This window comes from Colossoma macropomum, unplaced genomic scaffold (genome assembly GCF_904425465.1).
Source record: "Colossoma macropomum unplaced genomic scaffold, Colossoma_macropomum, whole genome shotgun sequence".
Lineage (NCBI taxonomy): Eukaryota > Metazoa > Chordata > Actinopteri > Characiformes > Serrasalmidae > Colossoma > Colossoma macropomum.
This window is the reverse complement of record NW_023494803.1, coordinates 40,436,063-40,453,715: the sequence shown is the minus strand read 5'-3', so window position 1 is coordinate 40,453,715 and position 17,653 is coordinate 40,436,063. Positions and strand designations below refer to the sequence as shown.

Sequence of the window (17,653 nt, the reverse complement as noted above, 5' to 3'; positions counted from 1 at the left end):
GTTTGGACTTTTAAACAGCATTAAAATCCAGACTGAACTCTTTCAGTGGACACTCTGCAGAAACAGAGAGCCCGAGCTGAAGTGGGCCGTCTGTGATAACTGAGCCAACTCTGCTTCATCTTTTCGCAATCTTTTCTGTTGAAGGTGTGTAGTGGACGGTTGTGGATGCACAGATTCTGTTGTGTGTGAGTTTAAAGGGGTTGAGCATTTAAATTGAAGAGTCATACTGCCGAAAAAAACATGGTCAAAAATGTCACTGGTGTGTTTTTTCTTCACTTCTTCACTTCTTACCAATAAAAAAACATGTTTTTCAAACCTCTGGCGTGATGCAGCACCAACTGATGCTAAAACTAGCCAAACGTGACTCTTTCCCTTTAATGCATGTCTGAAATCACCTTTAACTGTTCACTTATAGCTACTGTCGCAAGACTGGATACACTTTATAGAACGTGGGAAAAAATACAGGGTGTGTTTACCTGGAGCATCGCAGTTGGCAGGTGGGCTCCCAGGTGGGGTTCGAGTGCCCGCTCTCTCCTGGCCCCTGCTGTCCACACACCAGCAGTGTCCAGTGGAGCCGTGGCACTGCTGCGGCCGGTACCGACCCTCATCATCACACTGAGGAATGAACGCTCCAACCAGGTGGACACCACCCGATCCGCTCTGCAGGCTGTCTCTGTGCTGCTCACACTGAGTCTTAGGACGCTCGGGATGAACTGAGAGAGAGAGGAGAGAGAGAGAGAGAGAGAGAGAGAGAGAGTAGAGTGATGATTAGAATCACCAGGTAGGGCTACAACAGATTCTAATTAGGGAGAGAGAGAGAGAGAGGGGGAGAGAGAGAGATCAGATTTATACATTTGGTAGAGCTTCAAACAGCATTCTTTTGTTAAATGTAGGGTTTGGAACATAAACTGAGTCTGTTCCACAGTTTCTTATTAGGTTTAATAGGATTTTTATTAGCTTATCCAATCGGACACCAGTAGCTATTTGTGGGGGAAGCATGGAGAGGTCAACTGTATTTTACGGCTAAAATAAAACCAAAGTAGCTTAATTCCAGAGAACTGGTCAGTATCAGCTGTTTATCTACACATCATCTATGTCATCGGTGGGCAACACAACACAGAAAACCAAACAGCAACTACAGGGACTGATTTTTTTCTTGGCTGCAGGTGAGATATCACATGGAATCACTTGGTCTTGCTGAGCCGCCCATGCTGTGGGAGAGAGAGTATATCTGTGTCTCTTTTAAAGAGAGTTGGATCTCGTCAGGCTCTGACAGTTATGTTAGTTGAGCATGTGGAGTAATCCCACCCTCACGCTCTCTCTGGGACAGGGGCTCCCTCCCTCACTTTACACCTTTATACATTCATGAGTGTTCAAAACACTTCAAGCCAGAAGATTTCAAGGATTTAAAATGTGGACTTTTAAACATCATTAAAATCCAGACTGAACTCTTTCAGTGGACACTCTGCAGAAACAGAGAACCCGAGCTGAAGTGGGCCGTCTGTGATGACTGAGCCAACACGGCTTCATCTTTTCGCAATCTTTTCTGTTGAAGGTGTGTAGTGGACGGTTGTGGATGCACAGATTCTGTTGTGTGTGAGTTTAAAGGGGTTGAGCGTTTAAATTGAAGAGTCATGATAGAAAAAAAAACCTGGTCAAAAATGTCAATGGTGTGTTTTTTCTTCACTTCTTCACTTCTTACCAATAAAAAACATGTTTTTTCAAACCTCTGGCGCGATGCAGCACCAACTGACACTAAAACTAGCCAAACGTGACTCTTTCCCTTTAATGTATGTCTGAAATCACCTTTAACTGTTCACTTATATCTACTGTCGCAAGACTGGATACACTTTATAGAACACGGGAAAAAATCCAGGGTGTGTTTACCTGGAGCATCGCAGTCGGTCGTTGGGCTCCCAGGTGGGGTTCGGTACCCGCTCTCTCCTGGCCCCTGCTGTCCACACACCAGCAGTATCCAGTGGAGCCGTGGCACTGCAGCGGACGGTACCGACCATCGTCATCACACTCAGGGACGAAGGCTCCCTCCAGGGGGACACCACCCGGTCCGCTCTGCAGGCTGTCTCTGTGCTGCTGACACTGAGTCTTAGGACGCTCGGGATGAACTGAGAGAGAGAGAGAGAGAGAGAGAGAGAGAGAGAGAGAGAGAGAGAGGAGAGAGAGAGAGAGAGAGAGAGAGAGAGAGAGAGAGTAGAGTAGTGATGTTATTAGAATCACACATTTGGTAGGGCTACAAACAGAATTCTTTAATTAATGTAGGTATTGTGATATAAACTCAGTCTGTTCTACAGTTTCTCATTAGGCTGGATGGGATTTTTATCCAATTGGACACCAGTGGGGGGAAGCATGGAGAGGTCAACTGTATTTTACAGCTAAAATAAAACCAAAGTAGCTTAATTCCAGAGAACTGGTCAGTATCAGCTGTTTATCTACACACCATCTATGTCATCGGTGGGCAACTACAACACAGAAAACCAAACAGCAACTTCAGGGACTGATTTTTTTCTTGGCTGTAGCTGAGATATCACTTGGAATTACTAGGTCTTAGTATATCTTAGTATATATAGAGTATATCTGTGCCTCTTTTAAAGTGAGTTGGATCTCGTCAGGCTCTGACAGTTATGCGAGTTAAGCATGTGGAGTAATCCCACCCTCACGCTCTCTCTGGGACAGGGGCTCCCTCCCTCACTTTACACCTTTATACATTCATGTGTGTTCAAAACACTTCAAGGTAAAAGGTTCAAGATTTCAAGGATTTAAAATGTGGACTTTTGAACAGCATTAAAATTCAGACTGAACTCTTTCAGTGGACACTCTGCAGAAACAGAGAGCCCGAGCTGAAGTGGGCCGTCTGTGATAACTGAGCCAACTCTGCTTTATCTTTTCGCAATCTTTTCTGTTGAAGGTGTGCAGTGGACGGTTGTGGATGCACAGATTCTGTTGTGTGTGAGTTTAAAGGGGTTGAGCGTTTAAATTGAAGAGTCATGATGGAAAAAAAAACCTGGTCAAAAATGTCACTGGTGTGTTTTTTCTTCACTTCTTCACTTCTTACCAATAAAAAAACGTGTTTTTTCAAACCTCTGGCGCGATGCAGCACCAAAACTAAAAACTAGCCAAACGTGACTCTTTCCCTTTAATGTATGTCTGAAATCACCTGCATCACTTTATGGCTTTTAAAACTCTTTATCTTCACTGAATTTTAACTGTTCTCTTATAGCTACTGTGGCAAGACTGGATACACTTTATAGAACACGGGAAAAAATCCAGGGTGTGTTTACCTGGAGCATCGCAGTTAGTGGGTGGGCTCCCAGGTGGGGTTCGGGTGCCCGCTCTCTCCTGACCCCTGCTGTCCACACACCAGCAGTGTCCAGTGGAGCCGTGACACTGCAGCGGCCGGTACCGACCCTCCTCATCACACTGAGGGACGAAGGCTCCAACCAGGTGGACGCCACCCGATCCGCTCTGCAGGCTGTCTCTGTGCTGCTCACACTGAGTCTTAGGACGCTCGTGATGAACTGAGAGAGAGAGAGAGAGGGAGAGAGAGAGAGAGAGAGAGAGAGAGAGAGAATAGAAAAATGATGCTATTAGATTTACACATGTTGTAGAGCTTTAAACAGCATTCTTTGGTTAAATGTAGTGTTTCTCATTAGGTTGAATGGGATTTTTACCAGCTTATCCAATCGGGCACCAGTAGCTATTTGTTTGAGAAGCATGGAGAGGTAAACTGTAATTTTTTTATTTATTTATTTATTTTTTTCCTCAATTTAGTCGTGTCCAAATCCACCCACTAGTAAGGACTCCCCCAATCACACAATACTACCAGTGCTAGGAGGGTGAAGGCAAACACAGGCTTCCTCCGAGACCTGTGAAGCGCCACCGCTTCTTTTCGAACTGTCGCTCACGCAACGTCATTGGACAGCCGAACGCGCTCGGAGGAAAGCGCCAACCACCAGTTCCGCTACATCAGCTAACAGACGCCTGCACTGACTAGCATCACGCTGAGAGATGGGGGAGACGGGGGTCCATCCTACCCACCCAGAGAGAGCGAGGCCAACTGTGCTCTCTTGGACTCCCGGCCAAGACGGCTGTAGTATCACCAGGGATCAAACTCGCGATCTCCTGATGATACGGCCAAGGCTTAGAGGGTTGCACCAATCAGGAGCCCAGGTCAACAGTACTTTACAGCTAAAATAAAACCAAATTAGGTTAATTCCAGAGAATTGGTCAGTATCAGCTGTTTATCTACACACCATCTACGTTGTCGGTGGGCAACTACAACACAGAAAACCAAACAGCAACTTCAGGGACTGATTTTTTTCTTGGCTGTAGGTGAGATATCACTTGGAATCACTTGGTCTTGCTGAGCCGCCCATGCTGTGGGAGAGAGAGTATATCTGTGTCTCTTTTAAAGTGAGTTGGGTCTCGTCAGGCTCTGACAGTTATGCGAGTTAAGCAGGTGGAGTAATCCCACCCTCACGCTCTCTCTGGGACAGGGGCTCCCTCCCTCACTTTACACCTTTATACATTCATGTGTGTTCAAAACACTTGAAGACAGAAGATTTCAAGGATTTAAAATGTGGACTTTTAAACATCATTAAAATCCAGACTGAACTCTTTCAGTGGACACTCTGCAGAAACAGAGAGCCCGAGCTGAAGTGGGCCGTCTGTGATGACTGAGCCAACACGGCTTTATCTGCTGGAAACACAGCTTGGTTGCAGGTTGTTTTCATTCATAAGTTGAGCTCATAGACTCCACTGTGTTCTCCTCTTGTTGTCATTGTCTCTCTCCTGTCACTTCCAACATAAACGTATTTTTAAAATAACATGGTTTTCTGGAATCAGCTCTGAGGACGTAAACACGACTCTGCCATTTTAAACTCCAAATACTGTGGCTCGCTCTGTATTCCATAATCTTTCCTGTTGAAGGTGTGTAGTGGACGGGTGTGAATGCACAGATTCTGTTGTGTGTGAGTTTGAAGGGGTTTAGTGAGTGAACTGGACAGTCAAGATGCTTCTTCACTTCTTCACTTTACTAATAAAAAACATGTTTTTTTCAGTGTCAAACCTCTGGCACGATGCAGCACCAACTGACAATCAAAAACTAGCCAAATGTTTCCTTTTAATGTATGTCTGAAATCACCTTCATCACTTTATGGCTTTTAAAACTCTTTATCTTCACTGAATTTTGACTGTTCTTTTACAGCTACTGTCGCAAGACTGGATACACTTTATAGAACGTCCAGGTGTGTTTACCTGGAGCATCGCAGTCGGTGGGTGGGCTCCCAGGTGGAGTTCGGGTGCCCACTCTCTCCTGGCCCCTGCTGTCCACACACCAGCAGTGTCCAGTGGAGCCGTGGCACTGCAGCGGCCGGTACCGACCCTCATCATCACACTCAGGGACGAAGGCTCCCTCCAGGGGGACACCACCCGATCCGCTCTGCAGGCTGTCTCTGTGCTGCTCACACTGAGTCTTAGGACGCTCGGGATGAACTGAGAGAGAGAGAGAGAGAGAATAGAGAAGTGTTGTTATTAGATTTATACATTTGGCACGCCTACAAACTGAATTTTTCTGTTAAATGTAGGTATTGTGATATAAACTGAGTCTGTTCTACAGTTTCTTATTAGGTTGAATGAATAACCGACTCTAAATGTAGGTATTGTGATATAAACTGAGTCTGTTCTACAGTTTCTCATTAGGCTGAATGAATAACTGACTCTAAATGTAGGTATTGTGATATAAACTGAGTCTGTTCTACAGTTTCTCATTAGGTTGAACGAATAACTGACTCTAAATGTAGGTATTGTGATATAAACCGAGTCTGTTCTACAGTTTCTCATTAGGTTGAACGAATAACTGACTCTAAATGTAGGTATTGTGATATAAACTGAGTCTGTTCTACAGTTTCTCATTAGGCTGAATGAATAACCGACTCTAAATGTAGGTATTGTGATATAAACTGAGTCTGTTCTACAGTTTCTCATTAGGCTGAATGAATAACTGTGTAGTTATAACACAGAAAACCAAACAGCAACTACAGGAACTTGGTCTTGCTGAGCCGCCCATGCTGTGGGAGAGAGTATATCTGTGCCTCTTTTAAACTGAGTTGGATCTCGTCAGGCTCTGACAGTTATGTGAGTTGAGCATGCGGAGTAATCCCACCCTCTGGAACAGGGGCTCCCTCACTTTATACCTTTAAAAGGGCTGAAACGGACCTCTGCACCACACTAAATGGAGCAATAACTGCCTCTCTGAGACAGATAAGCACTGACACACAGTGGAGATGAACTATATGTCAAGAAGTCTGTAGACACTCAAGGGTATTAAAACTGAGTTTGTCCCACTAACAGCCTCTGCTCTTCTGGGAAGGCTTTACACTACATCCCATAGGGGTGGGAATCTCTAGGCACCTCACGATTCGATTCGATTACGATTCAGAGGCTGCGATGCGATTATAAAATGATTATCGATCTCGATGCATCTTTTTTTTCTATACAGCATTTCTATTTTCTCACTGTGTGAGGTCTTGGTAGTTTTAAAGCAAAGTATTTGTAATGATCCATAATGAATTTACTTCCAATATGTTTTATTAATAAATCAAATGGAAGTGATGTGGTTAGTGAACTAGAAGGCTCTCATTCACTGCCTTTGGAGCACATTAGACGCTGCTGCCATTCATCTGCGATAAAATGCGCAGTTACGGTGAAATAAGATCCAGTGGCAGTGGATGTCCACGCAGCGCGTTACAGCCGTCCTACCCGTTTTTAGTCATTTTAGAACTTCGGTTTTGGTCTCGTTGTAGAGAAAGGTGGGGGGGGTCGCTGTGTCAGTAAAATATCCCTGAGACGGGGCGTGTGCAACATAGCGCGAAAGCCCTGTTTCACAACGAATGAGAATTGCCGTGCAGACTGCAGGTCACCTAGCAACGTTTCTTTATTCGCATTTATGATCAGCGCGGTTGATTTCCTGGTACGTTAAATCTGCACCACCACCATAAATTAAATATTTAGAAAATCGACTTTTGACATTTGTGAATCGATTCAGAATCGTTCACGTCCGCATCGCGATGCATCTAAGAATCGTTTTTTCCTGCACCCCTAACAACCCATGTGTTGGCCCGCTGGCCAAGTCAGGCCAATGACACACTCCTATTTGGCCCCAAAATTACTGTAATTTTCTATTAATATAAGCTCATTTCACCATGACCTGCACTACAGACAGCACCACAAAAACAAAACAAAAAGAAAAAGACGCCAGGTGTCCAGTTCAAGCGAATGGACAGTTTCAATAAACCTACTGCACACTGGGAACATTTAAAGAGATTTAACAGTGATCTGCAGCTAACGTTGTCTTCTGTTTTATATGAAACAATTCGTTTTTATTTAAAATTATTTTTTAATCGTTCAAGTATTCAGTGCCTATTTTTTTGCTGTTGTAATTTTGGCATATTTTGAATAAACAATGGCCAGTTGGGGTCGTGGCAAAATGTTAAGTAAAAGTGAAAACAAATCTGGTCCAAGGATTTGCTGACATGTTTTAATATGGTCCTTTTACTGGTTGTATTTGACACCCCTGCACTAGATGTTGGAACATTGCTGTGAGGATTTGATTGAGCGTTAGTGAGGTCAGGTACAGATGTTGGATGGTCAGTTGTGGATCACTCCAGCTCATCCCAAAGGTACTGGATGGAGCTCCATCACTCTAGAAAACGCAGTTCCACTGATTCCCAACGCTGGGGGGCTTTATAGCCCTCTAGCCCGCACTTGGCATTGGACATGGTCACTTTAGACTCATGTACAGCTGCTCCAAAGTGCCCCATTCTATTGGTCAAAGCTTTTCAAAGGAGATTATACAAACTGTGACGGCAGTGGGTCACCTTACAGCAGCTGATTCACTAATTAGAAAGGCTGTCCGGATACTTTTGGACGGTGTATATTAAAAAGAGCACTAAAAGAATGTAGCAAGGACGAGTTTCATCAGTTACAAGCTCAAGTTAGGACCTAATGTGTCTCTAAATAGGGCTTCATCAAGGAGCTGTGATGTTTATAGACAACAGAGTGTCATTCAGTGTCAGAAGCCACATGATCAAGTCTATGAGAGATACTGAACGACTCCATACAGTTTGAGTTGAGTGTACCATGCTAACTGATGGGCTTCCATTACTTGTTAGCTACGTTCGCCTCGTAGCTCCAGTGCACAACTAAAGAAGCAAACTTCACACACCAAACAGTCCTGGCTGACCTACTAAACGTGGGGTTGATCTGAATTTTGGCCGAACTCTCTCTTTAAAAGCAGCTTTAAAAAAAGACCAAGTTCATTATCTACACTTACCCGGAGCATCGCAGTTGGTGGGTGGACTCCCAGGTGGAGTTCGGGTGCCCGCTCTCTCCTGGCCCCTGCTGTCCACACACCAGCAGTGTCCAGTGGAACCGTGGCACTGCAGCGGCCGGTACCGACCATCGTCATCACACTGAGGGACGAAGGCTCCAACCAGGGGGAAACCATCTGATCTGCTCTGCAGGCTGTCTCTGTGCTGCTCACACTGAGTCTTAGGACGCTCAGGATGAACTGAGAGAGAGAGAGAGAGAGAGAGAGAGAGAAAGCGAGAGAGAGAGAGAGAGAGAGAGAGAGAGAGAAAGCGAGAGAGAGAGAGACAGTGAGCAGAGAGAGAATGGATCAATAAAGTGAACAGCATGTTGTTGTTGAATAAAACCTCATATCTCATACTGAAGGAAAAACATTCTTAACTTTTAATGTAAATTAATGTAAAAACACATTTTCTGTGCCTCCACAATTCTGTGATTACAAAGTCATGCAAATTCTACCAACTCTCACAATATTTGCAAGAGCTTGCCATTTTTTTTCCAATCACTGCATTATTACTGCAAGAAATGTCATATAATAATTTTGCCCTTGCAAAACAGTGAGAGGGTTATTTGTTCATTTATTATGAAATTTTACATAATATAAAGGTCAGCTGAGAAATTATATAAAATAATGATAAAAATGGAGTTTGAAACCTCCAGGTTAAATTACATTTTGTCAACTTTTTAAAAATGGCATTTTTTGCAAATTGTGCACCTATTTATTTGCTGAGTTTAACATACTGGAAAAAATAAAACATAAAATATGAAATGTGTCATAACTTTTGCACAGGCCACATTTTAAGTTCCAATTTTCTTTTAATTTTTAATTTGATTATTTAATAATATTCTCCTTTAAAATCTATTGTTTTAATCATGTTTTTAATTTCTATTCTCTGTATTTTCTGACTCTATATTTTCTCATTTGTGAAGCACTTTGAATGACGGCAGAGTATGAAAGTTGCTATATAAATAAACGTGCCTTGCCGATATGTAAATTCAGCAAATAAACAGTAATTATGCATTAAAATGTGCAGAAGTGTGTCTCTGTAAAGAACGTTTTCACTTATTTACACTTAGAAAATCAACAAAACATCACTTTGCACACAACTATAAGATAAAGCTGAAAGTGGACTGTTGAAGTGAGTCCTAATTGAGACACAGTGTGACAGTGAAACTTCTAGTAAGATCATCAAACACTAACCGGTCTGAGGGTGGCACTGGAAGCCATCTCCATGGAAACCGTGCTGGCAGCGGCAGTGGAAGGAGCCCGGCGTGTTGGAGCAGGAGGCGTGAGGGTGGCACGGCTGGGTTCGGCACTCATCAACATCTACATACATACAACACAACACGCTCAGTGCGCTGTCCATAGACACAGCCAAAAAGCCCAAACATCCAGCCTGAATGACCCTCATATATCTGACCAACAATGTGGTTTGACCATGATTCTTTAGGAAATGATTCAATGCATAAAGAAATCAATTTCACCACGTTTTGATTACGTTTACAGGTGGAATACATACATATAAGACAGATGCACAGACATTCTGACCACTGAAAGTTCAAAAGGTCAAACCCAAAAGATTAAACAGGATTATCAAAATGTAACACACATTCAAACGGTTTGAGCCGCAGTAGATAAAGGCCCAATCTCATTACACCCCTCGCCCCTACCACTTAGCCCTACCCCTCCGTTTTGCGTGTTCACGTCTAGGGGTAGGGTGTCCTGGTTCTTGTTGAGATAGAGGGGTAGGGTGAAGTGTTGGGGCTACATGACCCTCCAAAAGGAGGGTTTTCAGAGACTCCAAACAGAGAGTTATGAGAAAAAACCCACAAATGTGAGAATTTTCTCTGTTAAAAAATTACAATAACCACTGTATTATCATAGTTAAAGTCGTTTCGATGTATTATGGTCCTTTTCTTCATAACAAGCATAAAGAAATCTAGTACTATGCTGATGTCTCAATAGTTAGCTAGCTAAATTTCCCATTCCACCTTAAATGGACCATTTAAGGAGGACCAGGAAAGTTCGAACAAGGAGCCAGTTCTTCCATTCTTTGAAGGCATATGATTCCCTAAATGTAACTAAAGCCCAGCAGTGAGGAGCTGAACTTTACCCTCCTCTGTGGTCACTGCAGACTGGCAGGGTCCCCTACAGATTTATTTGAGGGTCCCATTTCAGAGGGAAGATTTCAACCACTACCCCTTGTAACTCAGGCTTCTAATCTTTCTAAGTAGTAGAATAATTAACTGCATAATTCCTATTAATTTTATTTTTTACTGTTTCTCATATCTGTTGAATCAAATTTCATGCAACAGCTTGTGTGTACGTTAATATTACCATTAAAACATTACAGTTTATTCAGTGCTTCCATGCTGATGCATTACAGTGCAGTTTTGCACCCCTATCGTGAGGCCTTTCCCTCTGCCTGTGGGATTTTAGCCAAAAATGGAAACATCTAACTGTCCTCTGACCATGTTCTCCAGCTCAGAGTCTCCTACGCACATTCCTGGCCAGGACATTGGGCCATTGTTTCAAAAAAAAGAACTCCCCCTCCCCCGGCTCTGGTCCCCTTCGCCCCTCTCACCTACAGACCCTCATTCAGCTTTGCTTTGGGCTTTAGGCCAGAAAATGAGCCTGTGTTTGAGCCAACACTGAGCGGCACACACCAGCGCAGAAACACACCTCACACTGGTGTTCACACACGCTGACACATCTGTTACAGATCCAGTCAATGAGCCGATTCTCTGTGAGCTCACAGCGCTGATTAGCCGTTCCTTTAAACCCCAGAGAGGCTCTGGATGGAAAGGAAAAGAGGGCGGGTCCTTCATTACTGAACCCCACACTACACCCTAACTTACATCAGACCCCGGACTATACTACATAGTACCATACACTACACCGTACATCATACCCCACACCAGCGGTCGGCAACATGCGGCTCTCTCACTGTCCTGTTGTGGCTCCACAGCAGAATCAGATTAGTAGGTAAAAATAAAATAATCCTCCTTTACAGTAAAATAAAGCTCTGCTGATCCTTCAACACAGTTTAACAATAAATGGTCTTAAACTCAGGAGTTAATGTAGAACTGCTGATTCACCCTTTAACCCTGAAGATCAGCGCAGACTGCTGGTCACCACAGCAACACAGACAACAGTCTCGCCTAGCTAGTAGCTAACGAAACGGCAAAGAGAGAGATTTAAGATGAACATCGATAATCTGGAGACAAATGGACTCATTTGCGTTTATAATCACTCCAGCTGGTTTCCTGATACGTTTAATCTGCAACGTGAAACTGTCAAACAATAAAACGTCACAAAGCTGAAGTCTTTCTCAGTCTCCAGCTTCTTGTTCGAATTTTCCTGTTCCACCTTAAAAGGTGCCACAGTTACATTCTGGCACCTCAGGCACCATTTAAGGTGGAACAGGAAAATTCTAACAAGAAGCTGGAGACTGAGAAAGACTTCAGCCTCATAAAAATCTAATGTTGAGAAACATTTTACAAGAAACTGTTCTACTTTTGTTTCCTGCTGGAGATGTGAGAAAAGCAGCTACAGCTGAGCTAAAGCTTAAAGCAGAGCAAAGTAAGTCTGTGTTTTTGTTTATATTTTAGCCTATATTAGTACATCAGCACAAACTGAGACATATTTACTGCCAAGATGGTAAAATGGACATAAAATGTTGTGGTTCCCAAGGTGGTTTGATTTTTGCTGAAAGGACAAATTGGCCAACCTCTGACCTACACTATATCCTACAGTACACTACAGCTACTTGTTTAATGATTTGTTGTTAAGACCATTAAAAGCTTAATGTTTTGCCTTTTTTTGCACAGAAGTGTAGGTTAGAGTGTAGTGTAGCGTAGGATAAGATGTAATGTAACATATTGTACAATAAAATATAGTTTCATTAATTTACGTTACAGAATAATTCCCTTAGCCAGAGTTAAATGAGAGAATGTTGCTTTACTTGCATCCCTGCATGGCTCTGAGGAAGAAAGTCTTGCTTGTCTAATGCCGCTCAGGGTGCAGCTTACATTTGCGTTGCATCATGACACATTTTACCAAGCAACAAAAACAGATAGATGTGAAACAGATTTTGTTTAGCTGGTGGTCAGTTTTGTGTATTTGAATGGGGCAACATTTCTGATTGCGCTGCAGAAGGACATTAGACAGGTGCTCTTACCTTTACAGTTGCGTCCGTCATATCCAAACTCATATCCACTCTGACACCGGCAGGTATGACTTCCCGGCAGGTTCACACACTCAGAGTGAGATCCACACGAGCTCAAACCCTCCACACACTCGTCCACGTCTGTGTGTGTGTGTGTGAGAGAGAGAAAGAGAGAGAGAGAGAGAGAGAGAGACTGAAACAGGCTTTTTTTCTGTCACTTAATTAACCAACTAATTTAATCGCAGTTCATTGAATTAGTATTACTTGCTTTAAAAGCTGTATTTGAATGAAAGCACTACAGTCACAGATTCAACATTCAGCCTGCACCACTGCGGATGGGTTGAAGGGTCAAGCCCGGAAAATTAGAAGTGTTAATAATTTATCACATTAATGTGTTATTAACATGGTCTAGTATGTATAGATGGACAGACAGACAGCCATATGCAAAAGAGTAAAGACCCCCAGTAACATTACATTTTGTTGATTCTCTAATTAAAAAAATAAGTGAACACATCCTTTACGGAGAGCATACTTAAACATAGCAGCTTTGCTGAGTTTAGCATGTCAGAAAAAAAAATAAACATATAAAATATATAATATAAATATATAAAATGTGCCATAACTTTTGCACAGGCCATATTTTATTATGTCTTTTTAATTTGCCAATAAACAGCAATTGTGCATTAAAAGGTGCAGAAGCGTTTTCTCTGTAGTGGATATATGAATTTTTTTCACTTAAAAAATGAACAGATAGATAGATAGATAGATAGATAGATAGATAGACAGACAGACAGACAGACAGATAGATAGATAGATAGATAGATAGATAGATAGATAGATAGACAGACAGACAGACAGACAGACAGACAGATAGATAGATACATAGATAGATAGATAGATAGATAGATAGACAGACAGACAGACAGACAGACAGATAGATAGATAGATAGATAGATAGACAGACAGACAGACAGACAGACAGATAGATAGATAGACAGACAGACAGACAGACAGACAGACAGACAGATAGATAGATAGATAGACAGACAGACAGACAGACAGATAGATAGATACATAGATAGATAGATAGATAGACATTTAAGTGCTGTGACAACACTAACATCAAACGTTCATGTTAATAAAGCTTCTTAGCGTTCAAGAGATCGAGTGAAAGAACGAGGAAGTGAGAGATTGTGAAGGAGAGGGAGTTAAAGAGAAATAGTGAAAGAGAGAGGGAGTGAAGGAGAGATAGTGAAAGAGAGAGGGAGTGAAGGAGAGACAGTGAAAGAGAGAGGGAGTGTTCAGTCATGCTAAGAGAGCCATTACTCTTACTGTACTAACAGAGAGGAGAGACAGTTTAACAGTACTGTCCTCTCAGGGTTTAACGCTCAGGAGGAGGACGGTTCTCTGTAACACAGTGATTCATTATAGTGGACGCTGAGTGGGTTAAAGCCGTTAGTGTCATCTCGCTGAGTGGACAGTCTCAGTGAGTGGACAGCCTGCCTGCGCGGAGCATTAAGAGAGAACATGGCCTAAGATCCTGCCCCGCGTGTGGACTGAAGGAGAAGCCCCTGTTAGAGGGTGGGAAGAGGCCTGCAGAGAGCTGGTTTTGATCACTGTAATAACAGGAGGGTCCGAGACCCCCTCCCACTCTCTCTTTTTTTCTCTCTCGCTACAGAGCTAGAGATGTAACAGGTGATGAAATTACACTCTAGGAGGAACCAGCTGTTCTCTCTACACACACACACACACACACACACACACACACACACACACGCAAACACACACACACACACACACACACACACACACACACACACACACACACACACACTCACACACATTTGTTTCCTTGAGGAGTGTTTTATCACAGACACAACTGTAGCTTCAGATATACATAAATACAGATAGATAGAGAGACAGAGAGACAGGCAGACGGGCAGACAGATAGACAGATAGATAGATAGACAGACAGATAGATACATAGACATACATATATATATATATATATATATAGATAGACAGATAGATTGATAGACATACTGAAAATTTGAATAAAAATTTAAATTTCAAAAAAAAGTTAAATTTCAAATTTAACTTTTAAGAAAGAAAGACAGACAGGTGTCATTACCGTAGCAGCTGCGTCCGTCTCCGGTGTATCCTGTGGCGCACTGACAGGTGAAGGTGTTCCCCTCTCCAGGTAAACACTGAGCCGTGGTGTCACAGTCATGATTCCCTGAGTAACACGGGTTCACCTGCTCAGGGTCCACCTCACCGGCTACAGAGAGAGAGAGGGAGGGAGAGAGAGAGAGAGAGACAGAGAGAGAGAGAGAGAGAGAGAGAGAGAGAGAGCAGTTAAACATAAACTCACCAAAACAAAGAAAACAACTCGCGGCTTTATGGATCTGGACGAAAGGAAACTGCTTTACAAAGGAAACGGCAAAGCTAAATATAGACTTTCCTGTCTGTAAAACCACAGAGTCACTGCAGCATGTTCAGCGCTCCAACATCAGTCAGCAAAGGAGCAGAAACTGCCTCAGTTCTGTCCACTTAAGCATATTTTAACATGCATGTCATGCATTTAACAAACATTTGTCCCAATTCTATCATCATCTGACTGAAGTGATGGGTTCATAAATGTCTATATAGTGTGTCAGTAGAGCCGACAGCCCATTACAGTGATTATGGGTATAGAAATGTAGTGTTGCATCGTAATTCAACTACACTGAACTTACTTGACTTACTTTAATTACTTGAAAGTATAATAGGTTATAATATTATGTAATAAGGCCATTTCAGGCCAAAATAAAATTAATCAACTTTATGTACTGGGTGGTGGATCATTGTTTTAGTCCACATGCCTGCAGTGTCGGGGGGAAGCCCAATTTATAACAGCCATACAGACTATTTAACTGTTTTTTTGTCAATACACAAATTTTCAGCCCTGCTTCCACTAATAGTACTGATATCCTACTACTATGACTAATAACAACAGTCATATGACTTATAATAACAGTCATAATACAAATAAGAATAGGTAAAATGTTCAGTTTCTTTATGTTTAAGCATATCAAGTTACCAGCACAATAATATGGGACTCTTATTATGATAGCAGTGACTGGCATTAATAAGTGCACAGCAAAAAAAAGCATATAAAGCTGGATTCATTTGGCTGGTCCAGCAAACAAGTTTTGTTTTTATTGTATACATTCCACTACTGTGTAAACAGCCCCTCCAGTCACAGTTTTTCAGTGTATTTTTACAAAGTAAAAAACAATCAGATTAATCTGCTTATTCTGCTTATTATCACATTTTTCAATCTGATTATTTTGAAAAATTGACGATATATAGAATCAAATTAAATCACAAGTTCAGATTTGCACTATAAGTAACACTACAGACGCGCAGTCCTCAGGCAGAGTATGACTGTGTGTGTAGAGGTGTTAGCATATGGTGAGGTGTGAATTCTTTCTCTCAGATAGACGTAAAGTGTCCCATCTCAACTTGACCCCAGGGGTCAAAGTACCCGACCTGGAAAACACAACACTGTTAAACACCTATAAAACCTTAAGGACCCAAAACACCGTCTAACACAGCGGGTCCTAACTTTACTGACAGGCACACATAAGAGCTGATATATATATTTTTGTAAACACCATAATGGGAGGCAAACATAAAACAGACAATAAGGGCCACCGCACGCCGGACACACGGCGCGGCCTGTAGGCCTGCGCTGTTTTTTCAGGAGGGTTTTTTTTCCCTCGTTATCCCAAATGTAGCAGATCAGCCGAGACACGTTTGGTGTCTGAAGTTTGCTTCTTTACTTTCAGCACTAGGGCTACAGTGCTAATGCAGCTAACAAGTAATGGAAGCTTATACCTCACCAATTAGCACGGTGCTAACTGCACATCTAAACCATCACACATTCGCCTCAAACTGTGTGGAGCTGTTCAGTGTCTCTAATAGACTTGACTGTGTGGTTTATGACTCACTGTTATTATAAACACGGACTAAAGCACAAAAACTCAGGCTGCTGCTGTTTCAGCTATAATGTTTTAGCTTTTAGCTATAAAGTTCGAATGCCTGCTGGTGACATTTCATATAAATGACAATAATGTGTGGCCACACCATATTAACTCATGGGAACGAGATCCTAATGAGTGGCCACAACTTAGTAAGGCATGGGAACGAGATAATTAAGTCACGGCCATGACAGAGTAAGGCATGGGAATAAAATCATGCCTTATTAAGCTGTGGTCAAGGCTTCATTATCTCATTCCCACACCTTACTAAGTTGTGGCCACTCATTAGGATCTCGTTCCCAAACCTTATGAAGTCGTGGCCACGACTTAGTAAAGTGTGAGAACGAGACAAGTCGTGGCCACGACTTAGTAAGGTGTGGGAATGAGATCCTAATGAGTGGCCACAACTTAGTAAGGCATGGGAACGAGATAATTAAGTCGCGGCCACAACTTAGTAAGGCATGGGAATAAAATCATGCCTTATTAAGCTGTGGTCAAGGCTTAATTATCTCATTCCCACACCTTACTAAGTTGTGGCCACTCATTAGGATCTCGTTTCCACACTTTACTAAGTTGTGGCCACTCATTATTTTTATTTATACAGGGTTATGCCAGCAGGGCTCTGTAATAAAGTAATGATTTTGAAGATTTTTATATATCCTCGCTGAAAAAAAGACGTATCCATTATTTCTCTATTCATTTATTTATTTCTACATCGTTTGAAGCAGCTGCTCTTTTCATTGTGTGAAGAGTTCATCACAAATGACTCGACAGAGATGCTCCAAAATGACCTGAAATAAAACCTCTTTACATTTACGTCCATTCAAAGCTTAGACATCCTTGTCTTCTCCTGTACAGAGATTTTTCTGGACTGAGCCGCTTTCCGAAAGACAGCCGGACACTGCTGGACCCTCGCGAGGAGGCTGAAGACGCAGCTCTGTGGCTCAGCGGCTGCGCTGACTCCTCTGTTTCCCAGCGAGAACGCCTCCACTCCACACATTAAAACCAGCTTGATTTCCTCACCCCAGGCCAGAGACCAATTTGGCCAATTATCAAAGGCAGACAGGAAGACTTTTGTTT

The 17,653-nt window shown here is 42.4% G+C and overlaps 1 protein-coding gene across 1 annotated transcript in view; it reads right to left on the bottom strand.

The window, feature by feature from the left end:
- Nucleotides 1-17,653, bottom strand: part of nid2a (nidogen 2a (osteonidogen)) — a 79,067-nt gene that overhangs the window by 20,709 nt on the left and 40,705 nt on the right. The window contains 9 exon segments of the mRNA XM_036593408.1: nucleotides 477-713; nucleotides 1,888-1,932; nucleotides 1,935-2,123; nucleotides 3,297-3,533; nucleotides 5,272-5,508; nucleotides 8,348-8,584; nucleotides 9,584-9,709; nucleotides 12,564-12,692; nucleotides 14,683-14,829. Of these exon segments, the coding sequence (XP_036449301.1) occupies nucleotides 477-713; nucleotides 1,888-1,932; nucleotides 1,935-2,123; nucleotides 3,297-3,533; nucleotides 5,272-5,508; nucleotides 8,348-8,584; nucleotides 9,584-9,709; nucleotides 12,564-12,692; nucleotides 14,683-14,829 (1,584 nt within the window).